The sequence below is a fragment of the Mesoplodon bidens genome, assembly GCF_964165515.1.
Source record: "Mesoplodon bidens genome assembly, chromosome: 5".
Classification (NCBI taxonomy): Eukaryota; Metazoa; Chordata; class Mammalia; order Artiodactyla; family Ziphiidae; genus Mesoplodon; species Mesoplodon bidens.
The window spans coordinates 112,140,187-112,165,934 of record NC_138161.1 but is presented as its reverse complement, the minus strand read 5'-3'; the positions used below and the strand labels follow the sequence as shown (position 1 = coordinate 112,165,934).

The 25,748-nt window shown below is 37.2% G+C and overlaps 1 protein-coding gene across 1 annotated transcript in view; it reads right to left on the bottom strand.

Annotated features, from left to right (window-relative positions):
• FYTTD1 (forty-two-three domain containing 1) overlaps positions 1-21,109 on the bottom strand; it is a 31,466-nt gene extending 10,357 nt beyond the window's left edge. Inside the window, exons 1-4 of the mRNA XM_081235270.1 lie at positions 20,873-21,109; positions 16,109-16,237; positions 7,397-7,545; positions 1,507-1,619 (exon numbers count right to left, since the gene is read on the bottom strand). Coding sequence (XP_081091396.1) covers positions 1,507-1,619; positions 7,397-7,545; positions 16,109-16,237; positions 20,873-20,975 — 494 coding nt within the window. The 5' untranslated portion in view covers positions 20,976-21,109. The remainder of the gene's footprint in view (positions 1-1,506; positions 1,620-7,396; positions 7,546-16,108; positions 16,238-20,872) is intronic.
• Positions 21,110-25,748: the final 4,639 nt, after the last annotated feature.

The following is a 25,748-nucleotide window of genomic DNA, read 5'->3' as shown; positions in this document are numbered from 1 at the left end:
TTATCTTACAAATATTCAACTGTCTAATATTCTGACATATAAGGTCTCTTCTGAAGACACTGAAATAACATTTTTAATGCTACTTTCTAAATGTGGTAAAAGACATAAATGTACAGATTTATTAAAAGGATTAGTACAAAGAAAAGCACACCTAGGCACATCATGGTCAAACCGCTGAAAACCAAAAATGAAGAGAAAATCTTGAAATATAACATCTTCTCCAATTTTCTCTCCTTCACTCAGAAACCTTCATATATTAATATAAATCACACAGAAACTTACACTATTCTACTGTTTGCTCTCTCCTGCTTAGAACATTGTAATCTTAATTATATGTTTGACTTGACTTTCACCAATTCCTTTCTAGTTTTTATAGAAAGCTGGTAAAACATGAGAAAACAAATTTTCATTTCTGTCTACTTAATTTTATAAATAAATGTTTAACAGGTCACCTAATCTTACCTCCAATCTTATAGAGGCTCAAATGCAAAATTTCCCTGCCAGCCCAATTAACATGGGCTCATTAATGGTTCATGTAATTGACAAGCTCTTATTTGAGAAGTTTTCCTTTTCCAAAAAAGTACTCTGAAATGATTCCCAAAAGAAAAAGAGATGATAGTTGAATAAAGCTGCAATTGTAGCCATTCCACTTATACAAAAGCTTCATTTCAGGGTTTTTTTGCTTTGAATTATCTTCTATAAAAGATGAATAAAAGGCATTTGAAACTGAAATAATAAGAAAACTTCGCAGCCTGTCAACTACTCTATCCTTACAGAGAACAGAATACCATAACGATAGGCCACAATTTTTAAGTTTTGTTATACTTTTTAAAAAAATTTATTTATTTGGTTGTGCCAGGTCTTAGTTGGGCAGGTGGGCTCCGTATTTGCAGCAGGCGGGCTCTTTAGTTGTGGCATGCAAACTCTGAGTTGTGGCATGCATATGGGATCTAGTTCCCTGACCAGGGATCAAACCCGGGTCCCCTGCATTGACAGCGTGGAGTCTTAACCACTGAGCCACCAGGGAAGCCCTGTTATATCTTTTTTAAATTAATAGAAAAATAATTTCAGCTTACGAAGCATTAATGCAAAATTCTTTCAGGTTTGCTTTTCCCACAAATAACATACACTGTTTTATTAAGAGCCATTGAGACTATATAACAAATTCAGCTTTCAGAATTCTCAATTTTGAATAATTCTGGAAGATGTGTTTTTACCAAAATGATCACCTTTTGCAATTTTACTCTATATGTCAAGAAATAGAAAGACCCAGAGTTATGCTTTTTGAAAACGTTTACAATCAGTTAAATTCATCAATAACACTGGTTCTAAGAGATAAGGAAGCTATTACTGAATACTTCCATATTGGATTTTCAAACAGACATCCCAAATATCTGTCTTGAAAATGACCAGATACCTATAAACATCACTGCAAACTCTCAGTGCAAGAAGTCCATCTTTATTTATGATGTATAACATAACACTGTCATATATTTGAGTACTTACTTTCTATTTAACTGGTTAGGTCTCTTGAGAGCTGCAACTGGTTTTCTCTGTACTTCATTTTGTCTCAGAAGGTTTGCCTTCCTTTTTAATGCTGGAAAATATCGCTCTATATTCTTTCAGAAAGCAAGAAACTATGTTAATTAGATTGCTTTTTGCTCTATACCCTACTACAATAAACATTTCTGAGGCAGAATGGACAGGGACTGACCACTGCTTAGATGTACAGGTTGTGCTAAAACAACATGAATATTTCCTGTCTAAGCGACGAAAAAGATAACTACATTATACTTAAAATACTTGCAACAAAAGAAGAATTCAAACAGAAGAATGAATTTTTTTCTATTTTGGTTATGTTCAGTTTGAGGTATTCTGAGGGATGCATAGGTGATGAGGAAACATGGCTCTGGAGCTCAAGAGAAGAACCCTCTAGAGATCCAGAAATGTAAATTAGGGAATCTTTTATATAAATATGATTTTGATATCAAGTGAAGAGATAAGACAGCCAAGATCCAAAACAAATGTGTGAGAAGGAAAAAGGGAGGTTGTGATAGCAAAGAAGTCTGAGTAGAAGAACAAGAATTAAGAAAATTCAATGTCATAGAAAATAAGCACATGAAATGTCCACTTTTTCTCCCTCTACATATATAAATTCAGTCCATCATTAAAGCCTAATTCAGGTTTCCATATTTCCCATGAAGTCTTTTCTAAAGCCTCTGACAATATGGACTATATCTTGTATTTAATCTGGATTCTCTTATATTTTGAGAATCTGACAAAGGATTAATCTCCAAAATATACAAACAGCTCATGCAGCTCAATATCAAAAAAATAACCCAATCAATAAATGGGGGGAAGATCTAAATAGACATTCTCCAAAGAAGATATACAGATGGCCAAAAAGCACATGAAAAGATGCTTAGCATCACTAATTATTAGAGAAGTGCAAATCAAAACTACAATGAGGTATCACCTCACACCAGTCAGAATGGCCATCATCAAAAAATCTACAAACAATAAATGCTGGAGAGGGTGTGGAGAAAAGGGACCCCTCTTGCACTGTTGGTGGGAATGTAAATAGATACAGCCACTATGGACAACAGTATGGAGGTTCCTTAAAAAATGAAAAATAGAACTACCATATGGCCCAGCAATCCCACTACTGGGTATATACCCTGAGAAAACCATAATTCAAAAAGAGTCATGTACCACAATGTTCACTGCAGCTCTATTTACAATAGCCAGGACATGGAATCAACGTAAATGTCCATTGACAGAGGAATGGATAAAGAAGATGTGCTATATATATACAATAGAATATTACTCAGCCATAAAAAGGAATGAAATAGTGCCATTTGCAGAGACATGGGTAGACCCAGAGACTGTCATACAGAGTGAAGTGAGTCAGAAAGAGAAAAATAAACATCATATAATATCTCTTATGGGCTTCCCTGGTGGCGCAGTGGTTGGGAGTCCGCCTGCCGATGCAGGGGACACGGGTTCGTGCCCTGGTCCGGGAGCATCCCACATGCCGCGGAGCGGCTGGGCCCGTGAGCCATGGCCGCTGAGCTTGCACATCCGGAGCCTATGCTCCGCAACGGGAGAGGCCGCGGCGGTGAGAGGCCCGCGTACCGCAAAAAAAAAAAAAAAGAAAAGAAAAAAAGAAAAAAAAATCTCTTATATGTGGAATCTAGAAGAATGGTACAGATGAACTTATTGGCAAAGCAGAAATAGAGTCCAGATGTAGAGGACAAACTTATGGTTACCAAGGAGGGGAAGGGGGGAATGGGACGAATTGGGAGATTGGGATTGACATATATATACCACTAAGTATAAAATAGATAACTAATGAGAACCTACTGTTTAGCACAGAGACATCTGGACTCAATGATCTGTGGTGACCTAAACGGGAAGGAAATCTAAAAAACAGTGGAGATATGTATACCTGTAACTGATTCACTTTACTGTACAGCGGAAACTAACACAACGTTGTAACGCAACTATACTCCAATAAAAGTTAAAAAAAAAAAAGAATATGAGAAGTATCCCATAAATATCGACTGACTAAAAACCACAAACATTACGATAGTCTTCATTTTCATGAATGTTTGGAAAATAAGTAAATGGAGGAATAAAGAATATTAAGAGTACAGAAGAAATGCTATGAAATCAGACTAATGATGGCCCATTCCGAGCTTTGTAGTTTGTCTTTAATAAAAATACCAAGGCTCATTTCATAGGTAAATGTAAAAGGTCCTCCTATGATGCTACTGTCACATGGTGCTTTCCTTCAAATTACCTGCCATATTATAATCATATAGTTATTTGTGTGATAAATTATTTAATATTTATTTGAGTTCTCCATGAAGACAGGGATTTTCTATTGAGTTACTGCAGAATCCCTTGCGTCCAGGACATACTGAGCATTCAGTCAACGTGAATTAAATGATGAATACATGGACAAGAACTTTAACAATCCATTAATATATGGGGAATTTGTGTTCCATGAATCTAAGGTTTGTACATGTGTATAAAAGTGTTTACAAAAAATACCTAAGGCTAAGTTTTTCTTACAGAATTTTGAGATAAAAAATTATTCCTTGAAGGAAATAAATTAAGGTAGTTTATTTTTAATGCTATTTTATTAAAGTAATATTTACATACAATAAAATTTTAAGTGTACAGTTTGATAAAGTTGGGTAATTACATGTAATCATGCAACCACATCATAATCAAGATATAAAAGAGTACCCTCACCCTTAAAAGTTTCCCTGTGCCCCCTTGCAGTCAATTTCCTTCCCCCACCTGACTCTAACCCCAGGCAGTGACTGATCTGTCACTATAGTTTAGCCTTTTCTACAATTTCAAATAAACAGAATCATAGTACATAGTGTTTTGTGTTTGTGTTCTTTTGCTTAGCATGATGTTTTGAGATGTACCCACAGTCTTGCGCATTAACATTTATTCCTTTTTTATTGCTGAATAGAATTCCATAGTATGAAGATAAGGTATTTATAAAATGTCAAAATCAGACAAAAGATCAAAACTACCCATTAGCAGAAGGTAACTGCTATATATGCAGCAAAAACAAAAAAATTTTTAAGTTCACAGAAGTACTAAATGGTTTAGTATTATTAGTCAAGTTAAAAGTTCTACAAAACATAACACACCCTCAGTTTTAGGAAACTGTGAACCTAAAATAGAAAAGTTACAGTATTGACATTGACAAGGTTATATATTCCAGTAGAAGAATCCCTTACGAACTTTTACTTGGCAGATATTTTAAGCTGACTTTCTCTAAACAAAAGAAAATTCATTCTTAGAGACAACCATTCCCCTCCAGGCACAGCCATATGCTCTCTCAGTAAATACTAGTAATGTAAATGAGTGTGCTATCTTTCCCACTTAGTAATTCACTTCATAGGTAAGAAAATGTACATTTTTATTGAAATAAAATCTCGCTAATTCATATAAACTGTGGAAAGGAAGAGAAAAAGTAACAAAAAGTCTAATTGTGGTCAGGACTTTTTTTTAAGGTATAAAATTTCTAAGTATATGCAGCAATTCAAGGACAATTAACTTACTTAGGTAATTTAATGAACAGAAAAGGATGGTGTAAGTTACTTATATGTAAAAAGAAATTTTCTAAACTGCCAGAAAATGATCTGCTTCACAAGTACCACAGTCGATTCTCTTGAGACATTAATCTATATTCAGGCTGAGAGAAAGGTTCTTAAGAAACAGCAAATTTCAAACCATACCTTTTCCAAAATCATTCAAACTTTAAATAAAAAGATCTTACCATTTAGCACATTCTCTTTCAATTTTCACTATTTTTAAACAACTCAAAAGACTACCACATGTGGTAACTTAAAATTTTTACTGGAGCAAGTTCTGTAATAAAGTTTTAGAGAATAGCTGCTGGTGATAGCAGAATTGAAAAGTTAAGGGGTGAAGACAGTTGTGGTTAACCAGAATACAGATACTTAAGACAATTTAAGAAATGAATGTCCTGAATTTTTGTATTAAAATATGTATTACTTTCATAATCAGAGAAACAAAAGGGGTTAAAAAACAGCAGGGTGGAACATTAAATTCCTTGGTGGCTCAGACTTACTAAACATAAGAAGTTAAAGAAAAACCATTTGTGAAACTATTTTAAGTAATGCTTTATACAGCCAATTCAAAAATTACTCATTGAGATGTAATTAAAAATTCAGCTAAGATTTGAAAAGTAGTTAATTTATGGTGGGTAAATAATTGTAACTCTAATTAAAAGTATCAACTAGGGGAGATAGGTATCCGCCCAAGAGAAATGAAAACCTGTGTCCATACAGACTTACGGGCAATGTTCACAGCAACATATTCACAATACCCAAAAAAGTGGAAAAAACCAAAATGTCGTCCATCAACTGGTGAATGGGTAAACAAAATATCCATACAATGAAATATTATTCACTAATAAAAAGAGATGAAGTACTGAGACATGCTACAACATGATGAACCTCAAAAGTATTATGGCTGAATGCCAGCCCACATACTATCGTATGATTCCATTTACAGGCATACCTCGGAGTTACTGGGGATTTGGTTCCAGACCACTGCAATAAAGCAAGTATCGCAATAAAGTGAGTCACATGAATTTTTGGTTTCCCACTACATATAAAAATTTATATTTATGCTATATTGTAGCCTATTAAGTGTGCCACAGCATTATGCCTAAAAAAACTACGTACATACCTTAATCTAAAAATGCTTTATTGCTAAAAAATGCTACGCATCATCTCAGACTTCAGCGAGTTGTGATCTTTTTGCAATAGTACCATCAAAGATCACTGATAACCGTAACAAATATAATGATGAAAAAGTTTGAAATATTGCGAGAATTACCAAAATGTGACACAGAGACACAAAGTGAGCAAATGCTGTTGGAACAACGGCACCAACAGACTTGCTCAGTGCAGAGTTGCCAAAAATATTCTATTTCTAAAAAGACGCAGTATCTGTGAAGCACAACAAAGTGAAGTACAATAAAACAAGGTATGCCTGTATATGAAATATGCCAGAAAGGCAAATTTATAAAATATCTGCAGCAAGTAGATTAGTGGTTGCCTGGGGCATATCACACGGTATGACTGAATGGACTTGATTTTTTTAGAGTGATAGAAATGATCTAAAATTAATTATTGTGATGATTGTTCAACTCTATAAATTTTCTAAAATTCACTGAGTTGTACACTTAAAACAAATGAATTTTATAGTATAAAATTATACATCAATAACCTGTTAAAAACTGCAGACACACACACAGACACACACACACACACAGGGAAAGTCAAGAACCTGTAAAAAAAATTTTGTATTTCAGAATGTGGAAATTTAGGTATTCTTCATGAATGACAATAATTTTTATTTAATTATTGAATTTTGTATATAAGCCCCAAAGTACTATATTTAAAAAACCCAAAATATTCAAATAAAATGCTCTCTCAAGCTCATTCACAGAAATATTAGTACGAATAAAGGAAAAGGGTTTCTTTCTTTTTTTTAAATTGAAGTATGGTTGATTTACATATTGTGTTCGTTTCAGGTGTAGAGCAAAGTGATTCAGTCATAAATATATATATATTTCAGATTATTTTCCATTATAGGTTATTATAAGATGCTGAATATAGTTCCCTGTGATAATACAGTAAATCCTTGTTGCTTATCTATTTCACATATAGTAGTTTGTATCTGTCAATCCCATACTCCTAATTTATCCCTCCCCCCTCCCCATCCCCTTTGGTAACTGTAAGTTTGTTTTCTATGTCTGTTGAGTCTGTTTCTGTTTTGAATACAGATTCATTTGTAAAAAAAAGAGTTTCTGACTCAGGATTAGCCATTATCCTACCTTGTCACTTAGAGGTGGTCGATTCATAGGACTAATTCCTTTTCGAATTCCAGTTGCTTTCCTAGCTGCAAGGCCAGTGATAACTCCATAAGGACGTCTCTTTCCAGGCATCACTCTTCCTCTACGGCTCAGACTATTCTTACCAAAACCTGGAGGAGAGGAGGAAAAAAAAAAAAAATCAATCTAAGACTGCAACTGAGTGGCACACAGGTCACAGGATACTCTATTTCTTAAGTAGGGTGGAGGATATGAGAGTTTTTTTCATTTATTATTATTCATATAATATTTCTTATATTATTATTATTATATTACCATTTATATACACTTCTTTAAAATTACATAAAATATTTCATATTTAAAGAGGCAATAAGCTGCACTGGAAAGGGTTCTGCTGCTGTAATGGACTGCAACGGACTAGAGGATTCTCACATTTCCCCCCAGCTATCCTCCCTTTGGCATTACTTTCTCAACAAACAGAACAGTCTCAACTTACCCTGTGCAGCATGGTAGCCACTAACCACATGTGGTTATTAAGTACTTGAAATATGAGTAGTCTGAATTGAGATGTAACAAAAGAATGTATAATATTTCATTAATAATTTTATATTAATCATATGTTAGAATGATATTTTAGATGTACTGGGTTAAATAAAATATATTATTAATATGTGGCTCACATTTTATTTGTTGGATGGCACTGATCCAGAGTGGAATCACTATCTCATCTCCTATTTTCTTACGATGTTGCAATCTGGCTTCTTTGTTTTCAGTCTTATTATATTCAAACTGCTTTTGCTAAAGTCTGCAGTGAACTCCAATGGATATATATTTTAATCTCTGTGGCATATGACATTACTGACTTTGCTTTTCCATTATGTATCTTACCTATTTAAATACTTATTTTCTAATTATGAAAAAGTAAACGTGCTCAGTACAGAAATCTTAAAAACATATAAAGTACAAATAAGAATATAAAAGCCACCACCATTAGCCCACCACTTAGAGACAACAACATTTTATATATTTTTCTAGTCTTTTACTTGTATACATACATTTCAAATTAACACTTTTAGTTTCAACTGTTTTTAAGCAACTCAAAAGACTATCGCATGAGGTAATTCACAATTTTGTAGTACCATGTGCCCAGAAAATGGACTCAGTCAATCTTCCAGCAACCACATTTCACTACTCCATATACTACTTTGTAGTCTACATTAACACTGTACTGTGAATATTAATCCTATGTCTTTAATATTCATACTAATCATTTTAGTTACTTCTAATGTTACACTATTATAAATAACATTGCAATAACACTACAGATAACATTTTTATACACATCCATGATATTTCGTCAATATATAAATTTCCAAAGATCAAAATGCTGTATCAAAGAGTAAAGCAAATTCTGAAGAATTTTGATTCATATTGTAAAAAATCCCCTCCAGAACGACTATATTTATTTATATTCCCAGGAACATAAGGGTGCCACTTTTTCCGTATCATTGACAACTTTGAATATTATTCTTTTTAATCTTTATCATTTAGCGTTTGAGATAAAAAAAAAACTTGTATTTGGTACTAGTAATAATGAACACTTTCCATGGGGTTTTTGACTGTCTGTATTCTTCCATTCACGAACTATCATGTTCATAAACCAGTTTTCTAGGGTCAAGTTCTAATTTCCTTTGATGCTTTGATAGAAGAATTACTTTAAATTTATAATTAATTTATCAAGAATTGACATTTTACAATATTCAGGAACATGTTACATCTTTCCACTTATTCAAGTCTTCTTCTGTCACTAAATTGGCTCAGTAAAGTTTCAAGCTTTTCCTCCCATAGGTCCTGCACATTTCTTGTTAAGCTTATTACTAGGTATTTTATACATTTGTTGTCAATCACAAAAAAAGATCCCTTATCTATTAATAATCTTCATATTGTCATTCTTGGGATTACAGAAAGCTACTGAGGTTTTAATCAATACCTTTTAATCAGCCATTCCACTGAATTCACTTATTAGTTCTAATAGTCTTTCAAATTATTTTCTTGGGATTTCTGAGTGACAATCATATTACCCACAAATGATACTACCTTCTTCCATCCAATAATTATACCTCAAATTCTTTTACTTCTTAATGCAATGGCCAGAAATTCCAGAGAACTATGCTAAGTAACAATTGTGATATTGGGCATGCTTATCTTAATTCTAATTTGGGGGGTAATGTCTTTAGAATGGAATCCTGTATAATACTATACACCTGCAATGTGGTAACAGGTCTACCAACCTGTTTTATAGTCAAACTAAACCAAGTTAAAATAGTTTACTGTAGAATTTCTCAGGACTGTGTGTGATGAATCTCTTAAGCCATAATCATGTATATGTCACTATTGAATTTATCCAATTCCATAATGCTTTTTTGTGGCGTACCTACTTTGAGACCAGAATTCAACTAGACAGCTAGAAAAACCTGTTATGTTATGATGGTTGAACCATTTACCAATTTATTGCCTTTCAGCTCCCAATTAACTCTTTACTGTCCCGCTTCTGTGACTGGAATATTTCTCTTACCAGCTGGCACGATGTTAAGCTTTGTCAGCAGAGGGCACTGGAGGGACTCTAGAATAAGAAGGAGCTTTTCTTCCAAGTTCCAGTGTGCACCTCAAGGCTTGCTCCTGTGGCATAGGACACCCAGTGGCACTCATCATCCCTCCCCTGAAAACTGAGACTATGGTGAGGCAAGAGAGGCGCCTAGGGCATAAAATCTGAGAATGAGTGACACTTTAAATTTTAGGCCCTCGGTATCTATCTAGATCTAGTCCTAGGCATCACTCTAATTCTGGCCCTGCTCATCCTCCGTGAATTCAAGCTGCATCACCCCTATAGATCACTTCCCAGTGAATTCCCCCAGCACGGCAGCTCAGTGTGGTAGCGAGTTCTTGTAGATTTGTCCCCTTTTTGGGTGCTCTGCCTCAGTATTAAAGGTGCTGATTTTATTCCTTTTATAATCAGCAAAAAAGCAATAAAGATACTATTTTTTTAATATTAGGATCAAATTATTGCTGCTCTATGTGTGATTCCCTTCTATAATTGCAACCAAACGAAGATTAAGCATGTTGGGGAAACCTGTATATTCAAATTAAATCTACAACTACGTGCTATTTTTATTTTTATTAAATATTGAAGCAGCTACCACTGTGCTAGGCACTGTTCTGAGTACCTTAATTTAAATGAGCACTTGATGAAACTGATGCTAATATCTCAATTTTGCAAGTGAGCAAAGTGAGGCGAAGAACAGTGACTACCCAGAGGGCACAGTTAGAAAATGGCAGAGCCATGATCTAAGTGCAAGTTTGTGTGGCTCGAAAAACTGAACGTTTTCCAAACTGTTATATATAAAAATTAAAGAATAATAAAAGGCAGAATATAATCTATGGTGCATTTCCAAAGAGAAAAACACAGCTATGACAGAAAAAGCAGGCTCTGAGCTAGGTATTACAAAACAGGCAAGATGTGAATAGGGAGAGAGGCATAAAGTGACAAGTACAAAGACATGGGCAACCACACTGATTTGAGAGACAGTCTAGAGAAAACGATAAGAAGTGAATGGAAAACTACAATGAGGTATCACCTCACACCAGTCAGAATGGCCATCATCAAAAAATCTACAAACAATAAATGCTGGAGAGGGTGTGGAGAAAAGGGACCCCTCTTGCACTGTTGGTGGGAATGTAAATTGATACAGCCACTATGGAGAACAGTGTGGAGGTTCCTTAAAAAAACTAAAAACAGAACTACCATACAATCCAGAAATCCCACTACTGGGCATATACTCTGAGAAAACCGTAATTCAAAAAGAGTCATGTACCACAATACTCATTGCAGCTCTATTTACAATAGCCAGGACATGGAAGCAACCTAAGTGTCCATCGACAGATGAATGGATAAAGAAGATATGGCACATATATACAATGGAATGTTACTCAGCCATAAAAAGAAACGAAACTGAGTTATTTGTAGTGAGATGGATGGACCTAGAGTCTGTCATACAGAGTGAAGTAAGTCAGAAAGAGAAAAACAAATACCATATGCTAACACATATATATGGAATCTAAAAAAAAATGGTCATGAAGAACCTAGGGGCAGGATGGTAATAAAGACGCAGACCTACTAGAGAGTGGACTTGAGGTCATGGGGAGGGGGAAGGTTAAGCTGGGAGAAAGTGAGAAAGTGGCATGGACATATATACACTACCAAATGTAAAACTGATAGCTAGTGGGAAGCAGCCGCATAGCACAGGGAGATCAGCTCGGTGCTTTGTGACCACCTAGAGGGGTGGGATAGGGAGGGTGGGAGGGAGGGAGATGCAAGAGGGAAGAGATATGGGGATATATGTATATGCATAGCTGATTCACTTTGTTATAAAGCAGAAACTAACACACCATTGTGAACCAATTATACGCCAATAAAGATAAAAAAGACTATACTTGAAAGGGAACTGGGGGGGGGGGTCACCGAATTCATGATCTGATTATATCAGTCTAGAAGCTGTATCTTATACTGAATGGAAGAAAGAGAGAGAAGGCAGTGAAACCATTTCAGATGCTACCGCAACACTCAAACACAACATGATAAGGGACTAGGAAAGGAACAAAGAAATTTGAACGTATTCCAAAAGAATGAATGAATTAGTAGAACAAAGAGAAAGTTTAAAGAGAGGAGGAATCCATTATTATACCAAAGTTTGAGGCATAGACGAGAAAGACTCATGAGAAAATCTCATTAACAAGAATAAAAGGGGAGGGAAAGGGAAGGATTGGGAGTTTGGGATTAGCAGATACAAACTAGTATATATATAGGATGGATAAACAACAAGGTCCTATTGTATAGCACAGGGAACTATATTCAATATCCTATAATAAACCATAATGGAAAGAATATGAAAAAGAATTTATCCATCTATAACTGAGTCACTTTGCTGTACAGAAGCAATTAACACAACATTGTAAATCAACTATACTTCCATAAAATTAAAAAAAAAACAAGAATAAAAGGGGACAAGTATGGGATAGAATTCTATTCCTGGGTGCCTTCTATTTCTGACTGTTATAGTCATTGTTCCCATACTCATCACCCGTTCTAACATCTTTTATTTCCTTCTTTCCAATGGCTTCTTATCCTCTACCTTCTAACAAGCCTAGACCATTCCTTACTCCTTCCTCCTTTTCTATCTTTGAACAAACTTCACTAGCTCTATCTCAGTTTTAGCAATGGTTGTATTTTTCACGCTGTCATTGTCATGTTTCATGCAATAGTCTTTTCTTGGTTTTCATCCATTTAGCCCCTTTAGAAAGTTCTCGTCTTTCTAGAGTACCTTCATTCTCATTACTTCAACTACTACCTCTATGAAGGTCCTTTCACATTTTCAGCTCCACTAGATCAGCAGTTTAACACTACTAGCCATGTATGAGAAGGACACATGGAGCTTAAAAAAAAAAAAAAAAACAAAAAACCCAGGCCCTACTTCTGCAGATTCTGGTTCAGTAGCAATGGAGTGCAGCCAGAGCATCAGTCTAACTTATAAAGCTCCACAGATGCAACCAATGTTGAGAACAACTAAAACTAGACACAGGAATTTTCATCTTTCCTTTGAATCATTAGCCCAATCCCTTCATGAATTTCTTTCACACACACATCAAGCTGCCTAAATAATTTCTGTAGTCTGATCACTTACACGAAGATTTGAGGGATTTTCTGGGAAATATCATATCACAGAGTGTATGCAATCATATTACTGGCTCCTTTCAAAGCAGCATACAACTATTTCTCTGTCTCTTCTACCTCTAAAAGAAATAGCATCCTCAAACTTTTTGGTCTCAGGACCTCTTTATACTCTTAAAAATTATTGAGGACCACAAAGAGTTTTTGTTTCTGGTATTTCTGATATATAGGGTTTATGTTTACTGTTATTTACCAAACTACAAATGAAAACTAAGACATTTAAAAACTATTTGTTATTTTATTAAAACAACAATAAACTCACAACATGTAGGGCAAATAACATTTTTAATGAAAAATAACTACTGTATTCCTAAACAAACAAAAATATCTAATAGAAAGAGTAGCATTGATTTGCATTTTTGCAAATCCCTTTAGTGTGTGGCTTAATAGGGGATAGCTAGATTCTCATTTCCACTTCTGCTTCCAATCTGTTTTATTTATCACATGTCATATAGACTTTGGAAAGTCCACTGTACATTCATGAGAGAATAAGACTGAAAACACCATGTCTTAGTATTATTATAGAAATAGTTCTGACCATGTGAACCCCTTGAGTCTTGGGGATTCCCCAGGATCTCTGGACAGCACTTAGAGAACTGCTGTTGTATAGTATTCCATCCCTGAAAGACATTTAGGTTGTTTGTACAAGTATGTATTGAATGACTAAATTATATTTCAGGTACAGAATTAGTAAGACTTTATTCACTTATTTGTTCAGCTGGCAAAAATAAGTTATTGAGGGACTCCTCTGGTGGTCCAGCAGTTAAAGCTCTACACTCCCAATGCAGGGGGCCAGGGTTCGACTCCTGGTCAGGGAAACTAGGTCTCGCATGCCACAACTACAAGCCTGCATGCCACGACTAAAGATCCTGCACACGGCAAAGAAGATCCCGCGTGCTGCAACTAAGAACCGGCGCAGCCAAATAAATAAATAAATAAATTTAAAATAAATAAATAAATGAGTATTTGCTAAGGGCTCTCTGTGCTACTTATTCCCTTACCTCAAACTAACATCCTCACTGACATTATAACGTGGAAATCTGAACTTTTCCAAACCAATCAGAGCTTAAGAAAATCCCATACCTCTCTGAACATTCAGTGACAGCAGGAGCTGTTCTATTTTAGGCCCTGACACATGTAAGTGGAGAACATACAAGCGCAATTTCAATCTTAGAAGATCCTAAGCTGCCGCTGGGTATCATTTAACTCAAGGCTCAGATTATAACCCCTGTAAAAGGAAAGCTTTTCTGATCCTTCATGAATCAGATCCTATTTCACCTTATCCATTAAATCACCACCAATTTTCTTAGGACAAAATCCCTATCTAAAATCCTGTAGTACAATCAGAATTTCTCTTATGATATTTCTCAACTCTATGTTTTCTACCTTATCTGTTACTAGAAATTCCTTGAAGTAAAAGAGTACATCTTTACATATTCTGACAACCTGGTCAGTTCAGAGCATTTATCAGGTATTTAACAAACGATTAGCATAAATAAATATATTTCTGGCTTCTATGAACTCTAAAATTATTTAAAAACAAATCATATATAAAATATGGTATGTTGAGTAACATTTATAAGAAACCTTTAAATATAAATCACTGGAATTAAATATTAATTTTCTATAGCTAAATACCTATTACAAGATTTACTTATTTGGGTTCAGCTATCCAAGAAATTACTAGGGAAGAATAAATTCTTCTGCAGGGTCTAATCTTAGTTACAGGCATATGTTGAGGATATGTTGGCATATTAGCTGTTAAACATAGGATTGCTTATGTTCAACCTATTGGAGATCATTTTCTACGTTTTTTAACATATAGGATAAAAATCAACTTAGGAATAAGTTTATCAAACATTTTTTCACATGTGTAAAAAAGATCTAGAGTTTTAAAAATCTGAACAAATGTTTATTCTAAAATGTTGCTGTAACTGCTAAAAAAGTTAATGAGTCACATATAATTAACAGTATTCAGTTACTGCCTTAAGTCCATTTTGGAACAAAATGTTATAAATAAATAAGCTTCTAGATTACCAAAAATAACTGTATATGTAGAGCTCCAAGATCATTATACCATATCTAAAGCATTCAATTCTGTGTTACCTCTGGAGGATTTAACAAATCCTAAAGGTCCTGGATGATAAGATAAATAATCTAGAGGTCATTTTCTATGCAGAATAGTAGTCTCCACATATTTATAAGAGGTTTTCATATAGAAACCTGTTTCCTATAACTCTATAGAATTAACAGGAAGGCATGATTTAATTCAAATTAAGAGAATTTTCTAGAATTTTCTGTCTCCAATAATGGAATAAGTTACGTTGTGAGGTGGTATGCTCTTTCACTGAATATATTTAAGCTGGAGTTACATAGTCATCCATCAGACAAACCTCTAACTGTGAAGGAGATTAAGACTTCATGATATGTAAAATCCTTCATAAACCTATAGTCCTAAATATAATAAAGACTTTATATACTGAGGTTACTTTAAAATGTCTTAATGTTTTTAAGAAATAGTGTTATCACCTATTTAAGGAAACCTGAATTTTTACCAGATTGTAAGATTAAACAAAACCCTGAGGGGCTTCCCTGGTGGCGCAGTGGTTGGGAGTCCGCCTGCCGATGCAGGGGACATGGGTTCATGCCCCGGTCCGGGAGGACCCCACATGCCACGGAGTGGCTGGGCCTGTGAGCCGTGGCCGCTGAGCCTGTGCGTCCGGAGCCTGTGCTCCGCAACGGGAGAGGCCACAGCAGTGAGAGGCCCGCGTACCGCAAAAAAAAAAAAAAAAACAACCCTGAGAGAAGGAAAAAGACAAATCACAAAGAGTCCTGATATACTTCCTCCATGCTTTAAGTATGTATCAAAGGTAGTATACTATGAACCCACAAATAACGGCTCTTTATTAAAGCTTACTTGCAAAACTTACCAGAATTCTGTTGAATTCCCCATCTTACTCTCATCCTGAATTGCCGGGCACCACTTTGCTGGAGTCTTCTATTTAGTCTTGGGAAATTCTGTTTCTTTCCTTCCTTTCGATTCAATTTGATGATATCATCTGTGATAGACGAAATGTGATGATTACCTTCATTTTAACTTAATGACTCAGTCTCATTTTCTAGTTGATAGATTTCCTACGTCCCTGACTTCTTTTCTACTTTGAAAGCACTTTGATAAGAGGATAAAAATGATATGAACATAAAAGCTCAAATCAGCCAATATATTTGGAGCAATGAACAATAGCTTTGTAGGAAAAGTTCAAGTCAATAGCCCAAAGCAGAGCTACCAACTAATGAAGATTTCTGTTATTCACAGTATTTCTTTCCCTAATAAGTATAAATAAGCAAAAACCTGTTTACAAAAATTACTCATACTTACTTTCCATAATCACAGAAGTCTCCAGTTTTTAAAGATGACCACCTTTCAATAAAACCATTGGCAGTCAAAACATAAATTATTCAAAGACTAAATTTCTAAGTTCACCTCAATTCAGCAAATATTTATTGAGTATATACCATGTGCAATGAATATATGTGGTAAGCTGTGCTGTAACAGAAACAAACAGAAGTAAAATATGATCCCTATTCTCAGTAAGTTTAAAATTAATGATGGAAACAGACATGTAAATAGTAAACAAATAATTAAACAAGTACCATAATAAAGGTATAGTACAAAAAGAAAATACTATTGGTTCTTTGCTCATTTAGCAAAGCAATTCAGGGTTACCTTATTTTTCTTTCTACACTGTTCTCTCTCTCTCTTTTTTTTGGCTGTGCTGCGTGGCATGCAGGATTGTAGGATCTTAGTTCCCCGATGACCAGGGATCGAACCCGTGCCCTCTGCAGTGGAAGTGTGGAGTCCTAACCACTGGACACCAGGGAATTCCCTCTACACTGTTCTCTCTAAGTCTCATTATTTCCCAAAACACTTCCAGACCATCCCAAGGTAATTCACAAACATCACATTGCTCTAATACCACAACAGAACAATGTGAAGATCATAGAACTAAATGTACTCCAGATCTCTATTTACGTCTGTTTAAAGGAGATTACTAGAAGACAAAAAATACTCATTTAAGAATATCCAAACACTTTCTCCAAAGTTCCAACTCCAATATTAATTTTGCTGATTGAAAATACAGTAAATAAACCAAATAAATTGAATGTCAACAACTTCTTAATAAAATTAACAAAACTAACCTCAGTTGTTTTTTTTCCAAACTACTCTAAATACAAATAATCTAACAACTATATCAATATAACTAGTCTTTTCTGAAGTCAAAGAAGGAAATATAGATTACAGATATCCTTTCTTATATATTACTACTCTACCTCACTAATCTCTGATCTTTTTAAATATTTATTTATTTATTTATGTCTGCAGTGGGTCTTCGTGGCTGCTTGTGGGCTTTCTCTAGTTGCTGCAAGTGGGGGTTACTCTTCGTTGCGGTGCACCAATCTCTAATCTTTAAGACTCTAAACTACATTTAAATATTCATAGAAAATAATTCAAATCCCTTCAAAGTAGTTTGTTATCTTGAGATCCATCCTTCAGCTACAAAAAAGTTCATCAAAGTTAGACACTCAAAAACAGTTTTTTACAAAATACAAAGATTTCACAAATATCAGAGCCATGAACATGTTAAATTCTCAGTAAGCAGAAAGGGAATAGTTAGACACCACCTTCAAAACACTACTTTCCTCTAACAGGGTGCTACTTATTCTTCACCAGAAGTCTGAGATCTCAGAGCCATTAGACTACCCCCCAAAAATGAACTTGGCCTGGGGAACCACAAAATAAAAAAAGGCAGAGTATAATTTTGACTAACCAGGCTGATTTAAAAACAGAGCATTATAGAGTATAAACATAACTAAAAATTAAAAGTAGCAAAGCTACTTTTAATAAACATTAATAATAAACTTTAATTTTATAAACTTTTAATAAACTTTTAAAACATAAAATTATGTTTTCTATTTAAACATTTTATTATCTAAATCCTCAAGTTAAATGGAGCTACCATGACAGAGAGGATTCTTCCAATCTAAAAGAAGATAATGGCTTTCTCCTAATCAAGGAGTAGACGGGGTAGGTATCAGGAAAAAAAAAAAAATCCACTATGAGCTACTTTTATAAAAAACTAGGGGTATACATGCGATAACAACAACAGTAATAGTAGTAACTGAGGACTAATAGGATCGTTCTGAAAACATGTATTCATTCAATTCTCACAATAATTCTATGAAATAACTATTGTAATACCCATTTTCAAACTAAGATACTGAGGGACTTCCCTGGTGGTCCAGCGGTTAAGACTCTGCGTTCCCAATGCAGGGAACCCGGGCTCCATCCTCGGTCAGGGAACTAAATCCCTCAGGACGCAACTAAGAGCCCGCATGCCACAACTAAAAGATTCCCGCATGCCGCAACTAAAGATCTGGCACACAACAACGAAGACCCTGCGTGCCGCAACTAAGACCTGGCACGGCCAAAGAAAGAAAGAAAGAAAGATTTTTTTAAAAAATTAAGAAATTGAGCCACAATGAGGCCAGCTATTGGTAACCTTGGTAGATAATTCCATATGAATATTCACATAAACCTGATAGAGCCACAATTAAAAACAAAACAAAAAATTAAGATTCTAAAACTTATGCACACTGGATAAAATGGGATATTCACAAAGCATAATAATTGCCTAAAATACCTATCTCTTCATCACATCTCTGTAAAATTCTCACTAAAACAAAACAAGGCACCTAAAAAAAAAAAAAGGGCACCTGACAGAATGCTGTATGTTCTTAAGGGAGAAGAGAGACCAATCTCTCTTTTAGCTATCTGCTGCACTTCATTTCTATCTTCAAAGAGAATTATCCCTCATTTTTCTTCATTTGAACATCCTAATCACTGAACAAAAAACTTAGAAACTTAAGAAATGTAATGCTTATGACATTACATGGTTAACACTTCCTACATCTAGAGCTTGGTGCTCTAGAACCAGACTGAAATCCTGACTCCATCACTTACTTGCTGTATGACTATGGGCAAGTTATTTAATTTCTCTATGCCTCAGGTTTTGTAAAATGGGAATAACAACAACGGCTTATAGAGTATGTGTGTGTATATATGTAAATGTGGTGCTTACTGTGTACCAGGTACTGTTCTGAGCAGTTTACGTATGCCTGTTGACTTATTTAATACTTACAGCAACCCTCTGAGGTAGTGTCTCACCTTTTTACAGATGAGGCACTGAGAAGCAATTTGCCCAAGATCAAATGGCTAATAAGTGGCAGAAGCAGGACTTGAACTGAGACAGTCTGGGATTCGGGATTCCATGCATGTTCTTTATCATTTAGGAGTAAGTACCTCATAGGGTTATTATCGGGATAATTTAACACATATAAAATGCTTAGTCCAGTGCTTGGCAAGTAGTAAGCACTCAATAAATATTCATTATTATATTTTTTCTTGGTTTTAATTCAAAAGATTTCTCATTTCTTTAGAGGTCACTACTGACTAGCAGTAAGGCAAGACTTGAGGCCAAACCTATGATTTCTGATGATTTGCTTAATTCACATCTTGGGTTCTAACTTAAGACAAACACAGAAACCAAGAGTTCTTGACTTTTGACTACGAACTTGCAGAAAAACCACAACAAAAAAGAAAAATATCGTCCTCGGAAAAGTTACACCTCTGTATCCCCTAGTCGGGTACTTTTCAAATATCCGAAAACTTGAAGGCCTCAGGCAGAGTAACCACATATAATACCAAAACCTGAATCCCGACAAAAACGTAATTACTTTTAAACCAACCAAGCCAAACAGAGACTAGTCCCTCAGTGGTGTTAGGTCTGAATTTTTAATTGAATCGCCAATCTCCCTGCTTTTTACCTAATCGTCACCAAACCACCCCACTCTTTTAGATCCTATGCTTTACTTGGCTTCCCATCAACCCACGTAAACCCTCCTTCGGTTTTCGCTTCGATTTTTTCTAATTTGCTAGCTTGAAGGACTCGATGAGGAGACTGTGCTTTTCTAGGCACCGCCTAATACACCACCATCCCACGAAGTCCTTCCTAACTATCTTTTCTTTCTGTCAAGCGCCCCGGTCCCGCGGTGGCCCGGCCGTCTGGGGCCCGTCAGAAACGGTCAACTCTCGGGGCGTCCTGACGCTTCTGTGCGGCGCTAGGCGCAGGCCCGGGCGCATAAAACGCCCAACCAGCCCTTCTCGGGAACCACGGATTTAACCGAACCCGCCGGGCTCTCGAAAAGCTTCCTCAGACCGGACGGTTCCGTCCGACCCTTGCCCTCGCCCCCCGATAACGCCCACCGCGCACAAACCTGAGGTGAAACCCGCGGAGTTTTCCTCACAAAGAGCCGGGGTCACCCGCGAGCGGTGGCTCCCCTTTGAGGGGTGGCGGAAACAGGGTCCGCACTCCTCTGCCTTCCCAACCTCCCGGCCCGAAGCGCCCCCCGTCCCCTCAGATACAGCCCCGCCGAGGAGACGCCCGAGGCCCTCGGGCGCGATCCTGACTCCAGAAAGCGCTCCCCACGTCCCCACCGGCCCCCGCTTGGTTCCGCCCACCCGTAAGAAAACTCCATCGACAACTGCGGCCAACCGCCCCTTCCCCCACAAACCGCGGTACTTGGTTCCACCCACACCTCCTCCCACTCCAACTCGGTGCGACTCGGCTCCTCACCCAAAGACATATCAATTTTGTCCAGGTTTTCATTGCTGCGGGCTTTCGGCGGCGGCGGCGGGGTCGCGGTGGCTCCCATTAACCGGGTACCAAACCGGTTCATAGCTGGAGACGTCGCGCTGGAACAGTCAGCGAAGAAGGCCAGGGGCTGAGGCCTGCCACCTCCCACTCTCGCACGCACACTAGCCGCACCGACGGAGCGCGCACGCGTGCTGCCTGCGTCCTCTCCCACCCGCGGCGGAGGGCTGGGGGAGGAACCAAGAGACGAGCGGCCGGCGAGAGTGGCCCCAGGCCCCGGACTCGCCCCTAGCGCCTCTTGCCGGACCGGAGGAAACATTGCACCCGCTGCTCTGGCCGCTCTCGAGGGCCGCTGTTTTAGGAGTTAGCCTTTCCGCCCAAATTATGCTGGACCCTGAACACCTCAGAATCACATGTCTTAAATGAGATCATGCTCCTCCGTGCCCTTCGAGTCCCTCCTGCTACAGAAAGGCCCCCTAAGCTTTGGTACACACGAACCGTTCACACCCCACTGCAGAGCAGCCGCAGGGGCTGCGAGCGTGGACTGCAGGACTGCGCCCCAACTCCCCTCTCCACGGCCAGCACGCGGAGCGACACGTCCGGACGCAAAGCAGAGGCTGCACTGACACTTCTTGCGGCAGCATACTAATAAACGCAAAAGCTAACGTTTCCCGTATCTGTACCACTTCTCAGCCGGCGCTCTCAAAACATTTTGCACGGTACCTTATTAAGACATCACCTTCCCTCGGGAGAGCAGTAAGTACCTCTGCTTATTTGGCTGCATTTTTCTCTAATTCACTTGCGTTGGGAATTGATAGGGGGATTCATTTTCTTTCTAATCATCCCTATGGGAAAACTTATTAATATTTGATGAATTCCTGCATAGTAACTTTTTTTCCTGTTAACAAAACCTGATATTCTCTCTTTCTTACCTCCTTCTGCTCCAGATAACTGCGCTTGTGTGGAAGCATTTAGGTTAATATCATCCTCATAGCAGCTTAAACTAAGACATTTGCATCTAAGAAAAAAAAATAGGTGCAGGTATTCTGTTCATTTAGAAAACTCTGCCACCTTCCCCCTCTGCACTTCCTAAAATTTCTGTTTGCATAGAAACGAACCAGTGGCCTAAAGTATCTCAAACCCACAATAGCCTATACTTTATTTTTTTCCCCAAGACAAAAACACAACCATATGAGAAGAGTGAATCAGCTGAAGAGGCACCTATGAAGGGATGCAAGAAACTTAAATGGTGGAGGAAGGTTTGGACTCAAAAAGACCCATGAACAATATTCAGCATGTCGAGGAGAGTATCGTGTATGCTCTTAGCACAATGTGCTTGATTTTATTACTATTCCACTCTGCAGCTGCCGCCCTTTCCCAACTGCTAAGAACTAGGGAACTGGATTGTAGAGAAGTACAAGAGAGACCTAGGTTTTATTGAGTGAGTGGTTTCAATCATTCACCTTGTGAACTTGGGAGAGTGTCTGGGCCTCATAATCATCTTCAAAACAAGAAGTAGTTATGCTAAATATATGTTATACTTAATTATTTCTAAGATTCCTTACAGTTCTAAAATCTTCTAAGCACAAGACATTTTTCTACATACTATCCTTCTCTCACTAGAAATAACTTCTGCAATCTCTACTTATTTGTAGGAGCAAACTACAGGGAGGAACATTGGATTAAGTTCTTAATTTTATGGAAGAAAATTAATGCATTTAGAGTTTGGATACATTTTGTACTTCAGGCAGTATAGGACAGATAATAAAAATCCCAGGGGCTTCCCTGGTGGCACAGTGGTTGAGAGTCCTCCTGCTGATGCAGGGGACACGGGTTCGTGCCCCGGTCCGGGAGGATCCCACATGCCACGGAGTGGCTGGGCCCATGAGCCTACGTGTCCGGAGCCTGTGCTCTGCAGCGGGGGAGGCCACAACAGTGAGAGGCCCGCGTACCGCAAAAATAAATAAATAAATAAAAATAAGTAAAATAAAATAAAATAAAAATCCCAAATGTGCAAAATCCTTCCCACACCAATTTATAAAGATTCCCTTTTATCCTGGTCTTCTTCCCAAAACTGAAGCTCCATACTATATCTCCTTAGCTCTAGAGGGAACATGCTCCAAGGTTTCATGAAGCAATCCTAGCTGTTGTATTTCAGACTTTCAGATTTTTCCAAGGTCTGAGGGTCTCAGAGTCTCAGAACACCCTGATTGCGAAGCGAAAAACAAGAAAACAAGAGGCATTGGAGTTAAGGATAGGTCAGCCACACACAAAACAATACAAAGCAAAAGAGCAACCTGAGACACACAGCAACAGTGAAGAGGGAGAAAAGACAAGAAATCAGAAATGGGGCTGGTCCAAGAAGTTGACCAGTCAGCTACAGGCCTGGAGTTAAAAGGTCAACCCTGAAATTTTCTGGGGCATGAGAGGCAGCTATTCATTTAATACTATATTCACTGAGCACCAGGCGTTGTAATAGGCCCTGGGGATAAAATGGTGAGCAAGATGGATGCCGTCCCTATCTTCACATAGCCTGCAAAGCAAAAAACGTTTTCTGAGCATGTACTGTGAATAAGGTACTGTGCTGGACACTGAGTGGACAGCCTTTGTCTTCAGTTCATCAGCTTCATCTAAGTCAAAATAAACATAGAATTCAAGCAGCTGCCCTTTCTGGAGGCTTGATTTCATACAATGCAGATCAGAAAACATCTAGGATTGCCAGATAAAATACAGGACCAGTTAAATATGAATTTCAGATAAACAATGAACAATTATTTAGTATAAGTTTTGTCCCAGGTTTCAGATAAACAGGAATTTTTTTTCTTTTTTTTTTGCCACAGAATATCACGTGTAATATTTAGGATGTATTTACACTAAACAATTATTCGTTGTTTATCTGAAAGTAAAATTTAATTGGGAGTCATATTTTTATTTGCTAAATCTGGCAACCTTAACAACATCATACTTTTCTATTAACATGTTCCAGCTCTCTTTTCACAGTGTGCATAGAGATGGATATTCTCTTCAAAGGTAAGCACAACTCATATATTTAACCCTTAACTTTATTAACTTGATATATCTTTTAAGTCCCCCCTTTTTTCAGCTTTATTGAGGTATAATTGACAGACAATAAAAGACACATACTTAAAGTGTGCAGTTTATACAGGTGTGAAATATATACCTGTGAAAATACCGCCATAATCAGGATAATAAATATTATCATCCCCAAAAGTCTTCCTGTGCTCCTGTGTAATTCCTCCCCCCAACCTCAACCTAAGTAAGCAACCACTGATGTTTTCTGTCACTATAGATTAATTTGCATTTTTTAGAATTTTATATAAATGGAATCATATAGTATATACTCTTTTTTGTATCTGGATTGTTTCACTCAGCATAATTGTTTCAAATCTGTACGCCTTTTATTATTTTTCTTGCCTTATTACACTGACTGGGGATTCCAGTACCGTGTTAAACAGGAATGGTGAAGGTGGACATCTTTGACTAGTTCCCAACCCCAGGGGGAAAGCATTCAGTCTTTCACCATTAAGTATGATGTTAGATTTTTTTGTTGATGCCCTTTATCAGGTTGAGGAAGTTCCCTTCTACTGGTTTGCTGAGAGTTTTAGTTATGAGTAAATGTTGAATTTTATCTAACGCTTTTTCTGCATCTGAGATGACCAAATGGTTTTTCTTTTTAAATTTATTAATATGGTAAATTATATTGGCTGGTTTTCAAATGTTGAACCACCCTTGCATTTCTAGGATAAACCTACTTGGTCATGGTATATTATCCTTTTTATATATTATTGGATTTGGTTTGCTAATATTTTGTCAAGGATTTTGTTTCTTTTTTCATGAGTAATATTGATGTGTGATTTCCTTTTCTTGTAATGTCTGTGCCTGATTTTGGTATCAGCTCTTTTGCTTTTCAGAAGAGTATTTTTAGAATTCGTATGTTGATGTAATTTGTATTACAGTGGAATAATAAGGGACCTAGGTATGATTTGTATTATATGTGGTTATAGTATGTATTAGGTATGACTATTATTATTATACCTAACTCCCTTAAGCTACTTGTATGTACAGTACAGTTTTTCTTCTCTTTTCTGCTCAATTCTTCTCATTACCCCCTTTGCCACTGTTTTCTGCTGTGGTAGCTTTTCTTGCCAACTTTCTCTTTTCTCTTTCTCTTTCTCTTTCTCTTTTATGTTGCCCTTTTCTTTTGTTTTAAGTGTTTATAGCTGTTCTAGTCTTCTGCCTTTTAATCTCAGGATTCATTCATTCATGTATTTAAACAGAGCTTGAGTCCCTACTCTGGGCAAGACACTGCTACACAGTACAGTGTTACAGCCGAGGACATGACACGCAAGATAGCAGGCATAGCTGGAGGCATTACTAGTCTCCAGGTCCCTGGCCCTCAGTTTTCTCTGACTAGCAGGTAACCTGCTTGGATAGACAGGGGAACTTGAAGGGGAATTCTTCCTGGGCTCAGAGGTTGGACCTCTAGCCCACTCCTTATTAGGCCTTGTCTTCTCTGGGCAGGGCAGGGGTCCTGTCAACCAAAGGTTCTAGGTCAATTCACTGAATGACTAATTGTGGAATTTTTTAAAGCTCCACAAATTTACATAAATCACACAATTTCCCCCTAATTATGTAAAGATTGTTTCTTTTAAAAAATATATCTTTGGGCTTCCTTGGTGGCGCAGTGGTTGAGAGTCCGCCTGCCAATGCAGGGGACACGGGTTCGTGCCCCGGTCCGGGAGGATCCCACATGCCGCGGAGCGGCTGGGCCCGTGAGCCATGGCCGCTGGGCCTGTGAGTCTGGAGCCTATGCTCTGCAAGGGGAGAAGCCACAGCA